Source organism: Cataglyphis hispanica, chromosome 6, assembly GCF_021464435.1.
Source record: "Cataglyphis hispanica isolate Lineage 1 chromosome 6, ULB_Chis1_1.0, whole genome shotgun sequence".
Taxonomy (NCBI): Eukaryota; Metazoa; Arthropoda; class Insecta; order Hymenoptera; family Formicidae; genus Cataglyphis; species Cataglyphis hispanica.
This window is the reverse complement of record NC_065959.1, coordinates 5840210-5860722: the sequence shown is the minus strand read 5'-3', so window position 1 is coordinate 5860722 and position 20513 is coordinate 5840210. Positions and strand designations below refer to the sequence as shown.

At 28.4% G+C, this 20513-nt stretch overlaps 1 protein-coding gene across 2 annotated transcripts in view; it reads right to left on the bottom strand.

Annotated features, from left to right (window-relative positions):
- Nucleotides 1-20513, bottom strand: part of LOC126850312 (Kv channel-interacting protein 1-like) — a 107515-nt gene that overhangs the window by 12813 nt on the left and 74189 nt on the right. Inside the window, exons 1-4 of one of the 2 annotated variants that reach the window (XM_050593178.1) lie at nucleotides 18038-18347; nucleotides 16928-17257; nucleotides 9677-9865; nucleotides 3690-3763 (exon numbers count right to left, since the gene is read on the bottom strand). In XM_050593178.1, the coding sequence (XP_050449135.1) occupies nucleotides 3690-3763; nucleotides 9677-9865; nucleotides 16928-17257; nucleotides 18038-18347 (903 nt within the window). Of the gene's footprint in view, nucleotides 1-3689; nucleotides 3764-9676; nucleotides 9866-16927; nucleotides 17258-18037; nucleotides 18348-20513 lie in introns of those variants that run through there. The other variant, XM_050593179.1, reaches the window with a different exon arrangement.

Sequence of the window (20513 nt, the reverse complement as noted above, 5' to 3'; positions counted from 1 at the left end):
TCACAATTATTTCGTGCAATTTAATTAAGTTTTTTGCTTTTGATTAATCATAATTAGTTTTTTTTTAATTAACTAATCTTGAAAAAGAAAAGAGCTTGACATTTGTTATAGTTTTAAAAATCATGTAATATTTAATTTTATGTATACATATATTCCATATTAATTCATAATGTAAAAGTGTTTCTTTTTATGAAAAATACAATGTTATTAGCAAATAAAGTATATTATAATAAAGTATTACTTTTTCATTTTGCAAAATATTTAAATACATTCGTGAATCGTAATTAGTTTTTAAAATTTTATGAAGAATGCTTGATTAAAGTGCCGCTATCTGCGGAGAATGTTGCAATGTCAGAAAATAGGAAGACTAAGGGAAGCCCGTCGCAGAATGAGTCGTAATAAAAAAGAGGGAGAAAGAGGGAGAAAGAAAGAGAGAGAGAGAGAGAGAGAGAGAGCTAGAAAAAGAAAGAAAGCTTTGCGAGAAACAATATCACAGTTAATTAAAAGTTCTGGTGATGCTCGTTTTGTCAGCTGCTTTGCTTGAGGCAGTTTTCGCCACATGTATATATATATGTATATATATATACACTTTACACATACAATGTACGCATTTTTTATAATTTTTTATAATACAAATTTCTAACAAGGTTTTTTTTTTATTACATTATATGCAACGTTGTAATTAAACAATTATTTCTTGCATTCTTAATTGCCGTTGCAATTTATGATTTCAACTTGTTACATATGTTGATTGCACAAACGATTGAAACATGTATCCTGGCAAAAACTAGAGAATCTCCAGTTGTGCGATAGTTTGCTGCGAAAGCAAGAAATTTCATAGTGAACAACTGTGCTCACTACAACAATGTAAAATGTATTCAAGCTTGTAGAAAGCAGATGTATCTTTTTTTCGCGTCAGTTTTTTCATAACAACTACTGTCAGTTTACTATATCGCGCGTTTATTATCTTAGAAATATCACATTGCAGAATTCTGGAGAAAAGGAACTTTTATATCTACTATTCATACAAGTTTCGAAAGCAAATATATAATGTACATATAATGAGATAAAACTGATGACATGAATGCTAATAAGTGTAACAATAATAGTTAAAGTTATATTTAAAATTTGGAAAAAAATCTGATAATTTCAGCGGGACTGACAAATTTGAAGAAATAAGTTTTCACGTTTTACAATAAGACGTAAAGATAAAAATGCTGCGCATGCATTTCTCAACGATCATGCGATTAAATCTCATGATCACCGGATCCTTCGTCGTCACCTAAAAGAAGCGATAAAAAGAGAAGAAAAATAAAGGGAAGCCCCGAAGAAACCTCGAAGATGGAGGAGTCCTGTTGGGCCACGCGTTGAGAGCGAGTGCACTCGAGAAAAGTATTATCTCGAAAAGAGGAATGGTAATCTTTGTCCCGCGCGCGTTCTTTCTTTCTCTTTCTTTCTTTCTTTTGCAGATCTTAGAACGAACGTGTAATGCGATTGAAGAAGCGATAGAAACCTTCTCGTATATCAGTAGTATTACGAAAACTTACAAGAGAATAATAGAGAATGGCGCGTATACATTAAATGTAGAAATAAGAAAATTGTTATTTTTTTAACTCGAAAAATTTCGAGATTAGCAAACGCTCTGTGTTTACTAAATACTGAACAAAAATCAATAAAAATATTTTTTCTCAACCTTTCTTACAAAACTTATTTCAAGATTCTCTAACAAATATATTTATAATGTATACATATTTGCGATAGCATAGCGTTTTTATCTAAATACAAAATTTTTATATTATGATATGTTTGAGAAAATAATATTATATTCTATTATAATCTTGTTGTCTACATAAAAATTAATTTAAAAAAAAAACTAAACACGTGTGATAATAATTCAGTTCTTAAATAGACATATTTCTCTTAACTTTTTGTTAAGATTATATGGATATAATCTTATGATGTTAATAAAAACTAGATCAAAAGTTTGTTACGTATCACTCAATAGCAAACGCTCTTCGACAGAGAAATTCTCTAATAGAATAATTAAAATAATTGTAATTAAAATATAGCTTAATTAAATTATATTGCAGATTATATATCACAGGTTAATATTACCATGTGAGAACATTATCATGTGCACAAGAAAATTTGCATTAAATTTAATAATTTTCTGCGAGGCACGAACTATGCTAATTATACAAAGCACAATTTTACTTCACTGAATTGAAAGACAACTGCATTAATTAATAATTACTTTGCTAGAACTTCTGTCTCTTCCTCCAACTTTATTACTCTTCAGAACCTTAGTATCTTCGACAGATCGGTATCGTGTTCATCCGCAAATTGACTTTAACACTTGAATCGAGTAATGGCGAATGATTGAAGTGTTACTCAGTAAACTTAATTAAATGCACGATGTTGAATGTTTATATTACATTTAGTTAACTTAGTCCCCAATGAATATCTTTGCTTAGGATATGACGCATGACTTTTAATTATATGCGAATATTAATAACGATAATAATTGTGATAACAGAATTTTATATTTTATTGAAAAGATATTAAATAGAGATATTGAGAATAATGCAGATAAGATTTATCATACGTGAGATTCATGTTGTATTATAAATACACGCACACAAACACATATATATATATATATATATAGATATGTTGATGTATACACATATGTATATGTATACATACATGCGTATGTGCGTATATTTTACTTAAACTTCAAAATTATATAAAATATTAATTGGAATATTTTACGCTTTCTATACTTGTGTGGCAATTTGAATTTGTAGTATTCAATAATGGACGTTAATTATACTGTTAAATTTCAGTCGCCTTATTTAATTACATATTTAATGTGCTAATTAATATTGACTGCATAAATGAAAAATGCGATTAAGCAGTTACTGTAATGCAAGTAATTTAGCCATTTTCTATATGCAATTAATATTATGTTTTAAGTGCAAAATAAAATATTGGGCAAAATATTTTTCTTTATTTTTCTATTTTTTTTATTTTTTAGTTATTAAAAATTACAATCTATACACATAAATATTAAAAATATTAATAATAAGAAATTATTATTATATATATATATATATATATATATATATATATATATATATATATGTGTGTGTGTGTGTATATCAGTGATATTAAACATAAAAAATTTATAGATAAAAAAATGGATAAGGATGTGCACATTTTGTATAATAAATATGCTTAAATCATATTTTATAATCACGCAAATCTTAAAAACAGTTAAGGTCTGTGAAATCGCAAATCATATTATTTTGCAACTTTTATAACAAGCATTTTACAAAATGTACTGCAATATATTAACTTGTGCTTCGTACACTTATGTAATATTAATCTGCATTTGAAATTGACCTAAATATAGAAAGCAAAATTCTGATAGTGATTTTATGCATGCCAACAACTTTTAAAGTAAAATGTTAAACACAAACGATCTCAAAAGATAAAGAAAAAGACAAATTATGTAGAAAAGAGGATTAAATATCACTTTGCATTCTAAAACCATGAGACACAAGATCGTATAAAAGCCATTATGTACAGTACAATGCCACACAATAATCTTATTAAATTTAGTTAGAAAATTATTAAATGTTATATATATGTAATATATATGTAAATTTTTTTATATATAAACTTACCTCAAAGCTGAGAAGCCCGCTGTGATCCTGGTCCAAAGTATTAAAAACGTAATGCGCATACTGGCTTGTATTGGCTACACAAAAAAAGCAAATATATATTTTAATTATTTTTTATATATATTCACATATTTTATTATATAATTTTATAATATGTTCATTTTTCTTTATTCTCATTAAAATTACAGCTATATTTAATATCTCTATATATTAATAATTATGTAGAAAAATTGATAAAATATTTAAAAAGTTTTTACTGATACCACAGTTATGTTCAGATTATTTAAATTGAATTTTCTACAAAATTATATATTTTACCGATTATTACCAGTATTAACTAAAAAAATTTTTTTAATACAAGTTATAATTTATATTTTTAATATGCAAAGTAGTAAATTAAAAATTGAAACAATTTAAATAGAATTTAATATAGAAAAAGAAATATTTTATAAAAAAGAACGCACCAGAGATAATTAATGAATAATATTTGATCTCTTTTATTTGACTTTATTTGACTTGTTCGAGTTCTTTGAAACTAGAATACATTTTGGCATTAACTTTGGAAAGCAGAGAAGCGTTTTTATTGTCATAAAAACACTCTTCAATTTCCTAATAAATATACACGCAATGAATTAAACGAAAACCTACAAAGGCTGTCGAATCTGTGGTGGATAGCTCGTAAACTGGATACCCATCGATGTGTGTTAATAACTTCCAGTCGAGATAACGTGAATGCTTCAAATCTAAAGCGAAGATTTATATAGGCCAGAAATTATCACGCCATATATATTCATGTTGCGCCGGTTTTGCACCTTTCACTGTTCCCCGGTAAGATTTATCATGTAAAGGCTTTACGAAAGAATTGGACAAGATATACTACTTTTTAACGCAGCAATATATTGCCGTCACTACATTCTACGTGAAATACATATACGCAACAATTTTCGAGAAATGACTTATTTGCGGATTTAAAATCTATATATTTGTTGTTTAATATAACTATTGTCTTATGCATACTGTATCATTATTGAATATTAAGATTTTAATCACAATAATAAAAATGATCGCGTTGATCAATGTTTAATTTATAAAAAAATTATTATTATACATAATATTAAATATTATAAAAATCTTTTAATCTCAAAAAAGAGCATAACAAATTATAATTGCTTTCATTTGTCAAGAAATGATTTTCTTGTTATAATTAACAATTGTTATAAAAAAAATATAAAGTGGCATTTGCAATATGCAACACTTGGTGAATAATAATCACTAAAAAAGCTCTCTTATGATAGAAATTATATTTTCAAAAGTATAATGGAAAATGTCAAATTTCTTTTTGTTTGAGAACTTGAATCTAAAGTTATCGAAGAGAGTTACTTGAAAATTTGTAACAGTTCTTATCATACTTCAGACATACTGTACGATGTAGGGAGTTTATCACGAAAGACTAGGATATAAAGTGTATTAACTCGTCAAAGTTAGCTAGCGTCTGCAAATTGCATCTTCGTGGAAAATGTGTTCAATTGTGGACAATACGGAATTCGAAAATTAGTTTTCTTTACTTGGAAATGTCTAACTCTCTAGTAAATTATATTAGAAATAAGTACCGGTATGTGTATTTATACTTTGAGATGTATATAAACAATGCACACTGCGGCAATGAGTTATAGAAATATATCTTTTTTTATTTATCTCGCATGTGTTTCAATCTTTTTTCAATTTTTTTCTGAGTTATATAAATGTGATTTTGCATATATTTCTTTATAATTGAGAAATTGATTAAGATTTTCCATTGCATTGCTAAGTCACAGTGATAATCAGCACAAAACATGTTCTATCACATCGTCTTCGTAGAATTGCAAAGTTACAATCTCTAGGTAAAAAATCACATATCTTTAAGTCATATATAGTGTGTGTAACAAATTCTGTATATGTATTATATAAAAATATATGTATATATACTATGTATATTTATACTATGCGGTTAAACGAAAATTTCGAGCTATTTTTATGACCGATATATACATTTTAAATATTCTTCGGATATCTTACCAAAATAATATTTTAAAATTTTATATATAAAAACAAAAAAAAATACAAGATGTCAAATATGTGTAACAAAATTATTTTACTTTTAAAATTGTAAAAAATTATATTTTTTGTTGCAACTGATGTAATATTGTTTACAATTAATTGTACACAAATAATAAATATTATACAAATTAAGTTTTATAATTCTTGCTTATATAAAATATAGTTTTCAAAAAAGAAATAGCAAATTTTATATATCAAATCAATTTTTAATATTGCAAACATTTCTTCGTATATATAAATAAGTCTGCATTCATATTTCAAAATGCATACATAGTTACACAAATGTAAATCTGAAGTAGATAAGAGAAGTTCTCTCTCCCATCTTGGGAGAGAATGGAAGCAGGCAAATTGCTCTGTCTCTGTATGAACTAACGAATATGAATCGTGAATTGTTATCTTGGGAGACTGAGATTTATTGCAATGTCATATTTTACATATTCGACTTTTGACTGTTGAGATCTCTGTAATGTTTCTTTATTGTGTCGACCTCGTATTTACTATCAGAAATATAAATTTCATGTGCTGAATTGCACGTGCAGGTTTCGACTACCCTCTTGGGTTTTGCCAGAGGGACTTTAGATAAGTATAAACACGTCTATTCTATTCCTGGTAGAAGACACAATTGCTAAAAAAGATTCTATTGAATATTTATTGTGACAATTTTTTAAAATTATTTCCTTTTAATAATATGAATATAAATAAGTATTAAATATATAAATGGCAAAAATATTTCTATTAAAATTTCTACTAAAATTCTATTAAAATTTTTATTATTTTTGAAATAAAAAGATTTATCATTAAAAATACTAAAACTTTTAAGATCTACAGTTATTTTAAATTATTTGTTACAAATTATAAAAATATATAGCACAGATATGAAATATATTAAATATATATTGAAACTTGTTTCCATATTTTAATCTGACTTTTGGAAATTTCTTTTATTTACTTTGGAGGACAATTTTATCATGATTTGGTTGAGGGACATTTTTGAACTCCTGGTTAGTTTACATTGTCTTGCTTACTTTAGGACCGTAACCCGTAGTTTGTTTATCCAACACTATTTTGATCTCACCACGAAATAACAAACTTTCATATTACTTGACAAGTTCAAATAAAGATTATCTTTAAATATTATTCCGTTTTGTTACATATTATTTTATTTCAGAGATTTACAAGGGATTAATATTAACAAAATTAAATATTAAATTTAAAAAAGAGTTTTTATAATAATAAGAATAAAATTCTTATCTTTAATTTTCTTTATATGGTAATATTTGAATATATATATATATATATATATATATATATATATATATATATATTAACAGAAAAAATTATCCATACTAGTTTCAGCTATATAGTATACAAATTAAAAAAAATACTTATAATAATTTAAATATCTATTTATATAATAGTTTAAATATCTATAGTTTAATGTGTGATATTAAAATAAATATGCGCAATAATCTTTATAATATGTGACTGATCTGATATTGGAACATTTGTTCATAAATCTTGTATGTGCAATATAATATGGAATTGCTTTGATTTTTTAAATTCTAAATAAACAAAAAAAAACACGAGTTGTAAAATTTTTATAGACGAATTGTCTAAAACAATATGCTCATATACACATGTTCATATGCACATATACACATACATTCTACTCAATCTAAATAAGGCTTTCTAATTAAAACTTTTAATTTAATTGCCATGTGTGTACTGTTTTGTATTGTCCTTGCTTGCCCAACCGTTCGATTTGTACTTAATTAACACAATGCGCAGTAAATAAATCTCTATTAGACTCTTCTTCTCTGCAATTTAAGATTAAATATTCCGTTTCTCTTCTGCAAAGCAAAAAAATTCAGTACACAAAGAATTTATATTTAGTTTTAGTTATTTTAATTTTTAATATTAATTATATTTTTTTTCTTATTTTTTTCATTTAATCTTAATAATTTACACAGCCTATTTGCATAAATATTCGTTTTTTCTACAAAACATTTAGCATTATGCAAAAATTTTAAGTTTCTCATTTAATACATTTTCGATATTCCCTTGGGTATGCTTTGGCTGACTAATGCTATATTTATCTCCTTGTCGGCACAAAAAGGGAGACGATACACACAGAAAAGAGAAACATAAATCGCCGTAAATCGTAAAATAGTAGACATTGAAGATGAACGTATTCTTAGGCTATTGTATATTTGGTGCAGGAGATTTTTCTTTCTAGGATTTTTGGCTTGATTGCGATTGATCCGCCTTTTACGACAAACAAATCATGATATCGACGTGGTATTGAAGATATGAGACTTTCGGCGAGAAGTTTGTCAAGTCCTAAATACTTCACCGATACTTTAGGTTTTTAAATACTTGAAAAGATCATTTGCTGCTCTTTTCGCATTTTGGCGCATTATTATGTGTATTTGATTGTTATAAAAAATTTATAATACAAAAATGTAAATTTTTAAAGTGTATCTTTTTGCTTTATTCGTTTAATTTTGCGAATTTTTACAAAATCTTTATTATATAGTTTTCATATTATAGTTTTAATATAGTTTATATATATATATATATATATATATATATATATATATAGTTTTAATATACATATAGTTCATATTACCGAATGATTTTTTTCATCATTTATTAAAACTTTTTTATTAATAGGAATCAAAGACTAAAAATTTAAATTTTATGTAATAATAAATTGTTTAAATTAAATAAGATGCTAAGAAACAATTTTCTAATTTCGTGAAGGAATCTGTAATAAATATTTAGTGATAAATTACTTGACATCTCTATAAATCGTAGCGTGCGCGCGAAGTTAATTGATTTTAGTTAAAACGTGGTGCGAAGAACGTAATTTTCGAGAACGTGAATTTCATCGTGTTAATGCGCGGAGCACGCGCATAGTCATGGATAACCATGTCTCTCACGTGAATGGATAAAAGCGAACGCGTTTGAAACGCAGTATCATTTTGATCTGGGGAGTTCGTTACCATGGCTACTGCAATCGCGTTCAGCGAGAAGGGCCATAGTTATTCTCGTTGTTGGATTATTCTCTTTCCTTCTTCATGTTGATGCTCTTCGACGTATTCCCGATGCTGCCGTTGAAACGAGGAAATTTAAATGCGAATAAATGCGCGGCGAATAAATAAACTGGACGATATATCCACCGTCGTTCTTTTTTGCATAAACATTTTTTTGGGATTTTCACAGAATTTTTTCGCATTGTGAGTTAAAAAACAATTGTCGTGTTTATTGAAAAACATGTATTTAGGAAAAAAGGACAATTCTGAATGTGTTATTGTTGTTAATTAAAAATTCTATTGTGGAAATATGCAGCAAGATTAAAATTATAAGGAGAGATATACTCTTTTTTACAATTTTATTTTATATTAAGATTATTATGATATAACAATAATAATTCATTTTCGGGTAATTTATTGTTTTAAAAATTCAATTTTTTTATTTGAAAGAATCAAAAAATTACAGGAACTTTCTATTTGAATATTTAACTACATCGTAAAATATTCTTCTTGTATGACAACACTATTTCACAATAATATATTCGTATTCTTTATGGGAAAAAATAATTTTGCTTGGCTAACCCAAGAAGTATCATACTCACACACATGCTATATAAAAGATATAAAAATAATAAATTTGATATTTTTTTGTGATTTTAAATAGTAAAACATACGCGATAATTTTTTTAAATAATATTTTTTATTATATAGAAGAATAAGAAATTATGTTTTTAATAATTTTATGTTTTTATATTTAATGGTTTAATAACTTTAATATTTAGGATCCGCTTATCATTTTTCACAATATGTTATTTAACATGACAGGAATATTACTATATATCTAAAATCTGATCTCACCTCCTTGGGGAAAAAATTTCGAATAGATGCACTTGAAAGTATCCTCCCTGACGACTCCCGTAGGACATTCAGCCTTGAAACCGCGATATATTCTCTTCAACTCGGCTTCAGTGAATCTGGTCGCTCGACAAAGGCTTGCCAAAGAGTCTGGCCTGTATCTTGGTATTTGCTCTTCCTCGTATTCTGAGTCTGCGACATAAAACAGAACATAATTGCGTTGATTGTGGAACAGGAATCGACAAATTTCTTTTCCACTAATGTATCGTAAATCCCTCGAACGACCTAAAATCTCTAACAAGATTAAAGAACTTTGCTAAAAGCGCTTAAAACGGAAAGCCGGAAAACTTGGAATGTTTTATCGAGATTATATAAGATGTATATGAGCAGCGCACCTATCGATGTGATACCTATAAAATAAATAAAAAATTTGGAATTAAACTACACAAAATCTGTACTCTTTTACAAAATACATTATATAAATATTGACTATTGAAACACATTATATAAATATTAAACTATTGAATAATGACACATATTAATCTGATAACATATTAAAAAAGAGACAAAAAATTAACTTTTGCAGTTATGTTTAGCTAAAGTCCCACATTTCATGCAGAAAAAAATTTTCCAAATTTTTTTGAAGTTTTTTACAAACATTGTTAGTGCCTATATTTCATATAAACACACATATATACATAATTATAAAAATATACATAATTATAAAAATTAATATAAAGAAATAAAGTTCAACATGCAATATAAATTGTAGATTTTGTATTCCATAATTTTTATTACATTTGGAAAAAATAATTTATCTTTTTTAGATATTATTGCTCCTCCTAGAATCAATAAAATTTGACATCGTTTTCCTGCTATTTTGCTTTTAATTTTTTTTCAATATACGATACATAAATCGATACGAATTCATAAAGCTTGGATTTAATAATAATAACGATTCATAGCAATTATGAGTAAAAATCTGAGATGAAATGTAAGATTTAAAATTTGTGCATATTATTGCAACTGTTCCCATCATACAAAACGAAAGTTTCAAATCTTGTGATTTATTTTTGGATTCTAATATTTGATTGCATACATCCTCTTTATTGGCTTATTTCTAGTTTAAAAGAAATTCCTAAAAATGTATTTTGTAAAAGTTTTAAAGTTATAATTTATACGGTTATATTAAAAGAAAAGTATAATTTCAGAAAAGCGTACACAACTTTTAAACAAATGTTATATATGCAAGCAATTGTAAGAACTCATTAGATGTGTGTGTGTGATATGTATGTCTCCATTGGGAATTAATAGTATTTCCTTTATGATAGCGCCCGCGAGAACAAGGTATTGCGATTTCAAAACAACATCAGGTAGATAACTACTTCGTTCTCTAAGGCAAATTTCATGATATATAAAATTTTATTCATTGCCCACGACGATAATAATTGCGCATACATTTTTAATATTTTCTAAATATTTATTGTTAGTGCCTATTAAAAGTGATATGGGATGGGAATAAGGATAAGTGATGGGAATAACGAAACACAACAATTATTTTGCCAACTTGGTATGTACTAGCATTCATGAAGTTTTGTTTGTTCATGAGATGTACGTGAGTGGTAGCGTTATATTACTTGCATATTATTTCCCATGAGATGTTCTTTTTCATCCTAGGAAGAATCCGTCAAACTTGCAAGAAAGCTGAACGCACAACCTTTAGTGGAATAAAGCACAGCGTTTATGAAATCGCTGAAAAAGATAGTGAGACACAAGGAACCACGATGCTTGACAAGATTTTGTAAGAATTGCTCTGCCTTATAGCTTGAAAGCCATCGTTCTATATCACGTAGCTTATACAATATTTATCAGATTTTATTTGACGTCGCAATGTCTCGACATCGAAAGTAAGGTAAATCTTCAAACCGCTTATGAAAACCTGACAACCAAAACAGTAGATTTGCAAGATGTATTCCTCAAATAATGTTATCATTGCGAAGTTTCGCTTTTAAACACAATTATACAAATATTAATATTAGAATATAATTTTTTTTTTTAATTTTTCTATTTTTTAAATTTTTTATTATATATATATATATATAAAAGAAAATTCTAAAAAAATTGGATTAAATTTAATTTTTTTAGGTGTGTGTGTAAGAGAGCGAAAAATGTACGAATTCTTTGATAAACGAGAACAGCGAGTACGTGCGCAGGATACATGTATACATTTCTCCTAAAAAGATTTAAATTTCAGCATCACAATGAAAAGATTTTGTATTACAAGGGTGTTACTCATATATATTCAAAGTAATATATGAGCCTCTTATGTTTTAAAAGAAATATGTGTAAGTTCCATTTTGCGATTATAATTTCTATGTCATATTGGAAAAATTAATGATGTAACAATTCCTGCAAAATTCCTTTAAAGTTGAATTTTATATCTTTTAACTAAACAATTAAGGTATTTTAATGACTATTATTTTCGTTTTCCTGTATATTTGTTTTAAAAAAAAAAATTTTTATATACAAAAATTTAAAAAAAAATGAATAAAATATATTATGATTTTTTGATTATTTTCTAAAAAAATTATTGTCAAAATATACATATATATCAATAAAATAAATTTTAAGAAATATAAAAAGAATAAATATAATATTCTTCATAATATTTTTGTTAAAAGAGGAATTGTGTTAAAGTTATGTATATGGTAAAAATGTTTTGCATTATCTTTTCGAAGACCGATTTTTCTCTGAACGATTTTTCGTATTTTTTTTTTTATATAAGCGATCGCAATAAAGCAATTTTGTAAGAAATTCCTTTCGCATCGTGAAACACGTCGCGCACAGGAGTGCGCAATGGACATCGGAATACGTATCTGTGAATACGATACCCTACTCACATGTAGTATGAAAGATTTGGATTCAGGACGGAAATTCAAGACACTTTTGCACTGCTGCCACGTATATATATATATATATATAGAGCATACGTTATGTTTTCCGCAGGAAAGGTTGCGGAGATTGGAAGGTGAGAGAGCAATCCAGTGTTGGAATTTAAATCGAATCGTCTTGTTCCGACAGCACTGAATTCCTGCAGATTCAATCTGCAGACAAATGTGATACAGGAAGTAAAAGATAATAACGATATACGGTGAGAAAATTCACAGCGTCAAACGATTTCTCGCGCGATAAACGATAGCAAATATTCGGAGAGAAAACATTCGTATTGTTCAGTTTGCAATGTTTATAACTGTCGGCACTCGAATATAAACAGTATGATTGCATTATTGTAGAAAATTTTGCGAACTTCCATTGAAACATACCGTTGTCTTTGAAAGATAACTATCTTATCAATCAAAAAAATTTGTAGACCTAATTATTATAATTTACACTGTTACTGCTTATCTTAATCATCAGCCTCATAATCATTAGCCACGATAAGAATCATCACATAACGTATGGCATGAAATTGTATAAATACAATAGTATTAAAGAAATTTAATTATCTCTTAAAATTTTTTCCCTTCTTTACGATTAACAATCATCATCATCATTTCATAGAATTTTATATTATACATTCACGCTATTTTCTCTAAATACAGCGTATTGGTTATAGAAAAAAAAAACCTCCAAATTTAATCTGACTGACAAGATTGCTTCCGTACTCTGTTTGCTCTTTCGTGTCATATATTTTCTAAATGAAGGATCGGTTTGACGAAGCGTAAATAGGGTCAACGGCGAGGCAACATCCGTTCAACCCTACGTCTCATTCCAGATGATATTCCAGGAGAGATGAAGATAGAATCACAGAGAGTCGCTACTGCCTCCTCTTTCGAAATATTGGATTTGTGTAAGGGATGAAAGGCATTCCTCACGGAATGCATCAATTGCCGTCAGACAAGCAGCGTGTACTCGCTCTGTTTCCTAATGAAAGGCTAGACTACTGGAGTTTCCGTCGATGCGTTCGACGAATCGACATCAGTGGTCCCACAGGAATCTATTATACGCTTGTAAATTGGTTGAGAGAATGTTTGGCTTATAAGAAATTTCAGATATTGATAGACACTTTCGCGTAATGATCAATTTAGCAAAAATTGATGTTTTAAAAATGGATTGCGGCATAAAATATAAGCTAAATCACATAAAAGAATATATTCTCTGTTTATATTCCTTGTAATCAATGATAAAGCATTGCGAAAAATTTAGCGGAACATTTAGTGAGTCCTTCTTATTTTTACATGTTGAATTTTATGAAAAAAATGAATTATCGTAGATTATTCCGATATTCGGGCGTTTCAGAAAGAACGAGATGGGATTTTGCATAATCTGATTAATTTATACAACGTACCGCATAAAATCTTATCTTTTTTAAACTAGTCACGTCAAGAAGAAAATGTGATTAAAACAGAAATTCTATTAAATTTTCATATACGCTTTTATAATTTATATATACTTCTAATAAATTGATATAAATTAGATAATGGGAAAGTTCGTTATTCTAGATGTACGAAAATTTTGTTTTTATATTTTTTTAAATAATTTATATCATTATTTTTTGTTTAATATAATTTTTGTATCTTAAGATAATTTATTTCTATCAGCATATATATTTGTCAAAACATATAAATAGAATTTTCAATAAGATTGAGAGAGAACAGCTTCTCTTATTAAACGCTGCATAATTAATATTGCACATAAGTTAAAATTTTTCTCCAAGCGATAAATCCTTGCAATATTCATCAAGGAACGTTGTCATAATCATTTAACCAATTTTCATCGTATATTCTCATTCGGTTGTCCACTGCAAAATATTTTACTTTATTTCATTCAAATGCAATAGTGATTGAACAAAATCTGCGTGTTCAATGTAGTATGTATATTATATTTACATTTGTTACAATAATACATAATATATATCTTGTTATATATACATATACATGGGCAAGTCAAATATAAATCCGATTTTTCCAAAACATTTTATTTGATCAAAATATTTTTAGCACACCTAACTCATTTTTCTACATATTCATTAAAATTTAAGCATTTTTGTCATCGGATTGGCTTTTTTTGTTTCCGTGTCATAAAAAGTAGTGACTGTCCAAAACCGATTCAATTAGCTTTAGATATGTCTCACTACTTTTTATGATGTGGCAATAAGAGAATTGCCAATGACCACTGCCCGGTGACAAAATGTTTAGATTTAAGTGGATATGTATGTAGAGAAATAATTTTGGTGTGCGCTAAAAATATTTTGATCGAATAAAATGTTTTGGAAAAAGTCCGGTTTATATTTGACTTACCTACATATATATATATATATATATATATATATATATATATATATATATGTATATACAAAAATTACCTTTGCATTTAAATATTATTAAATCAAAGTTTGAAAATTGTTATGAAATAAACGTAGAAAGAAAAAAAAGGTCATCTTTTAAAAAAATAATAAATTAAATATATATTAAATAAGAAGAGCGTTAATATAATGATTAAAATTGTCTTATAACCAAAATAAATTAAATTAAAAATTATCATTTATTTAATTTATGTATGTTGGATTTGCTGCAACACTATTCGGATAAAGTTGCCGTTTAATAAAGTCATGGTTGAGAACAAACAGCAATACAAATGCAAGCGCCAACCAACGTATTTCACCGTCCTTCGCACTGATATGTCGGATGACAACGTTGGTTCCAGATATTTCTCTCATAAATTTGTTTGTGAAAATGTAATTTGCGGATGAAACCGCACCTGGACTGTATGAATTTTCATGAAGCTGGTGACCTCGAATCCCCAAGATAGGCTGCGTGGGTATTTCGTAAGTCTCCGGAGAATTGCGTGATGAAAGAACACTTTTGATGACCATAGAATATGTGAGATTATAGTTAATTATAAAACTACTTTCGTATATGGAAATATAAATATTTGATCATTTAACGGAAATTTGATTCAATTTATAATTTATAATTTTTTTGTCTCGCTCTGTTTTTAAAAAATATTTTGCTCTCGAATTACTAATTGCTTTTAACATTCAAATTAATGTACCAATTAATTCACGAAAACTAAAGCTACTATTCAAAAACGTTCCTCTTTTATTTCCTTTCTTTACTCTTATATATGTATATTTCATAATTTAAATTTTGCAATGAGTTTGACATAATATATGCACATCCACATTACAAAATTCTGTAATAATTTATGTCCATAATAAGCAATTAAATGTAACATTTTTATATGTGTTGAATAATTCTAATGCAGCGCAATTTATAGATGTATCTTATTTTTGAAGTATTAATAGAATAATTCACTAATTATTATATGTATATTATAATATTTGAAAACTATAATATTATTATAATATCATTAAAGCTTGCAAAAAATATTTTTAATTTTACCGATAAGAAACCTTGATAAATAAGTTAATACAGATCCGTCGAGTGCTCTTATCAATCGATCCGAATAAAATCGATCGAAAAAAAGATATGGTGTAATGAGCTTCGCACGCAGAGAATAAGCAAGCGTTGTTATGTTGGTGCAGCTATCATGCAACATAGATGACCGGTAAGACATGTGAGTAGCATGCAGTGTTGAACAGGAAAACCCTGGAGATCTTCACGTGAACAAGTACGCTCTTTACTGGTTGGCCAAGAAAACGCAGTATAAAATATAGTGACGTGAGTTCATCGAATATCCTAAGTTTGATAAAACGTAAAATGTTATTCCCACATGATTTCTCGATTCTTGAATACATCAGAAAAGAGAAAAGTTGATTCTCTTATGACATATAGCATATATGTGTATATACATCTGTACATATAACTATTTTATACGTTTACCATAACTGAATATCGCGTTTTACTAATTCTATATGTGACGTTATTACTTATATAAATCTAAAGAGTTGGTTTTAAATGGCCATTTATTAAACTCACTATTGTTTTATTTTATATTGTGGCATGTTACATTATTTCAGTTTTATTCAGAAAGGGAGGTATAGATAATATGAGATACATTAAGCATATAATTCTCTTATTTTTTCATCTCTCTCTCTCTTTTATCTTTTTTAATTTTATCTTTTTAAAAGCGTTTAATCCAATGGATTGAAAAAAAAATGCAATTATATTACTCACATGTGTTTTCTAAAATATAACAGTCTGAATTACGTACTATCTATAAAAATATCCAACAACAAATTTATCTTTTGCGACAACAATTAATTTTACATCGATAAATCTGGGAATATACCTAGAGCAAATTTGACGCCGGTCCAGGCTTGCCTCACGTAGTTAATGAATCTCCTGTAAAGAGGCCTCGGCGGTCTCTTCGTAGAAGTTCCTTCCTCATCGTCGCACGTGCTGTCGTTGTCCAGCGTTCCTGGTGGCGGACCCACGCCTGTTAGAGTGCCAGCCTGGTTTCTCTCGCCCAGGATGTTCACGACTTCTCGCAGCTCAGGCGCAACATCCTGCAGTCCTGGTGCGTAATTTGCGGGGGCGACGCCGGAACCGAAAAAGTTCACGCCGCCCCCGCGATCCCTGCCGCGTCCACGGCTGCCACGACCCCAAACAGCGCCACTGCCTTCGAGAGTTTATAACGCGATCAGATCTCTCGAAGCTTAGATTTAGCAGGCCGTGAGTATTTTTATATAAACGAGAAACTTATCGATTGATAGAAAAATCTTAAGATGAGACATTAGCTTTGTAGATAATATTCGCTCCAATTTATGCTTGTGATTTGAAATATTTTATTGTATTTATTCTATTGCAATTAAAGTTTTAATTACGTTATGCACGATTAAATTATTTAAAGAAAAACAAGAATTCATAAAATTGGAGTAGTTCAATTCTTAATCAAGTTATGACTTTCGCAGAAGTTTATGAGATATGAAATGACAAAAGGGATGAGATCGTTACAATGTAATATGTAAGTATTCTCAAGGGTGCCGTTAGCTTTAAATATAAAACGCGAATATGCATTATTTTCTAGTGCGCTAATTAAGTAGAAAATTAAAAAGAGACTTCTGAATATTTAAAAAATAAACCCGATATAAAAGTTGTATGTATTATTCATATATGTATGTAACAATTGTTTCTAATTTTTAATTTGATTTAAATATTACTATTTAATTAATTATGAAAATGAGATATTAATTAAGAGCCTCATAATTTTACAGATTATACAAAAATAAAATTGTTGTTCTTTATGTTATAAAAATACAGCTTAATTTGTAGTATTAAACTATTAAAATATCAAATTAATAAATGCAGATATAGAATTTAAGATTTATATTGCAACGTAGAGTATTATTTTTTGCATCTATTTAGTATTCTAGGTCTTCCACCCTTCAATTATGAATACCTTGGCGCTTTTTATAGGAGGGGAGCCCCACCACGGGGCCGCAACCCCCCGCGGATCCTGCGACAGAAGAACTGATGGTGGCAAGACAGGGAACACCCCGACCGCCACCTGACCGACGTTCCAAATCACGACGTCTACAACCTCCTCCTCCCCCACCGCCACCGCCACCCCCGGCGGACAACACCCCGACGGACCCAGAAGTACGTTTGCGCGGCCTTCTTCTCGCGGAGCCCTTTTCTCTCGACAAGGGCTCCGCTCGTTTACGTCGCCGAAGTCGCCGCAGGCTTCCAAGAAAAACTCTGCAAGGCATTTTGTAGGATCGTCACCCTAGCATCTTTCTTAATTTCGATTTTATCGTTATTTTTTTTTTTTTCTTAATTTATTCTTAATTTATTTAATTTTATCGGCATCACTTTTGACTTGTTTTTCCAATTATTCTTTAGCGCGCATCAAATACATTTTCATCCTTTCCGCGAATAACTTTACTTTTGCTGTAACTTTACATAACATATATTGTATTATTATAATTTAATATAATTTAGTTATTACGCGTGTGCGCTGTACCGTATTATGCTTATGATTATATCGTATATTATTTCCAAAGTGTATGCGCATATTGCGCTAATGAGATACGCGCAAATATAATAGTAAACTGTGACTAAAATTTTGATAAATATAATATTCGACGCAATTATTGAAGCAATATTTGTGACAAAATAATATATTGTACGGATTTTTTATCTATTTCGTCTCAGCGATGTTATCGATTTCTCAATAGAAACTGTGCATACAGATGCGCAATACAGTCAGCGAATTTTCTTGCTTTTTCCGCGTTTTTCCGTCTGCTGCCTCCAAAAGCGTACTTTCCGACCGGATACACCTGCATCCTCGAAATTCACGTCACAAATGGTCAACAATTTACAAGGATCGCAATTTTAACGGAAGCACCTTTCTGTACTTTTACTCATCCGCGACAATTTTAACGCGTAATTCTTCTATCCACAAAAAAGCTTTCCCACTTGATACGAAGACTATTCTTATTGTGAAACTGACATTACTTGACAATTGCAAACAGAGGATATACCTAATCAATATCTATGGATTCTACTAAAGTAATGTTATCAGGCTTGATTAGATGCATTCGTATTCAGAACATATATATTGTATAATATATGTATTCTGAATATACGGATATAAAATTTAATTTATATCAGATTTTTATGATTAAAAGATTTTGTATTAAATAAATATACTTAAAAAAAAATTTCTTTCTCATCAAGAACTCTATTAAATGCTCACCCTGATACGCGTTCCAACACTTCAAACACGTCGTATATTCCGTTTAAAAATATAACATTAAAATCAATTCCTACGATAGAATATCCATGGATTAAACTTTGGTAACCCACGGTTTATTTAGTAGCTCAACAATTTATTCATTGAATAATATTCGGGCTTGCCCCTGTTCTTTATTGTGCAGGATGCAATAAACTCTTTTCACATTCAGGGCTTAGGGCGTTGGCATGAAGCCCTGGACGAGATCATAATGCTTGTTCTCAAAAGTCGTAGTTGGTTAGTGTGAGTTGTGAGTTCGGTTGTGTTAGTATCTGAAACAAGCAAAGAAGAGACACATGCATTAGTTGTGTTTGTGCTGCGTTAGAAAGGTTGAAAATGAGTCGATGAGAAAATGGAGTTTGCATTTTTGCAATGTATCATATGGTTGGTTGATGGTTGGATGATTAAAATCAATATTTTATTCCAATTTTAAAGGTATACATACAATTGTATAAATGCTCATTTTCCGTTAGTTTTATAAAATAAAAATAAAAAAAATATATATAGCAAAATATTTACATTATTTTAAATATATTAATTATAAAATTCTATTTTACGAGATAAATGATAAAATCTTTTGAGAAAATAATTTTATTTGCAAAAATGATATACAATGGAATATATTCTTTAATTACATTTAAATATTAACAAATCACGCACACTATCTATCTATCTACATATATCATTTTCTTTTACACAATTCACAACTTTTATTGAACAAAATAGCTACTATAGCTACCTTTCTCACTTACTGTGTTAAACCAATTGAGGTCAAATCAAAGAGAAATTAAGAGTTAATGAGTTCATTTTTCTCGGTTTAATACGGATTTCATAACGGCTGCCTATAAATTCATGTAGCATTAAATTCAGATTGTCTTCCTTTTTCTCATTTTTCGAGATTAAAAGATATATTTTAGATAGATATGTACAATTTTGCGTCTTATATACCACAATTCCCCTTTATCTTAACTTTATTCCCTTTATCTAAAGATTGCAATTAATGTGACTACCATTTTCGGAAAATTTATATCCGTATACTTGTGCATTTTACAGTTGTTACAGTCCTACTTTCACGTTCACAAATTATAGCATTCGATGTAAGTGAGGGTGATAAAATAGCAACTAGATCGCTCGTAAAGCT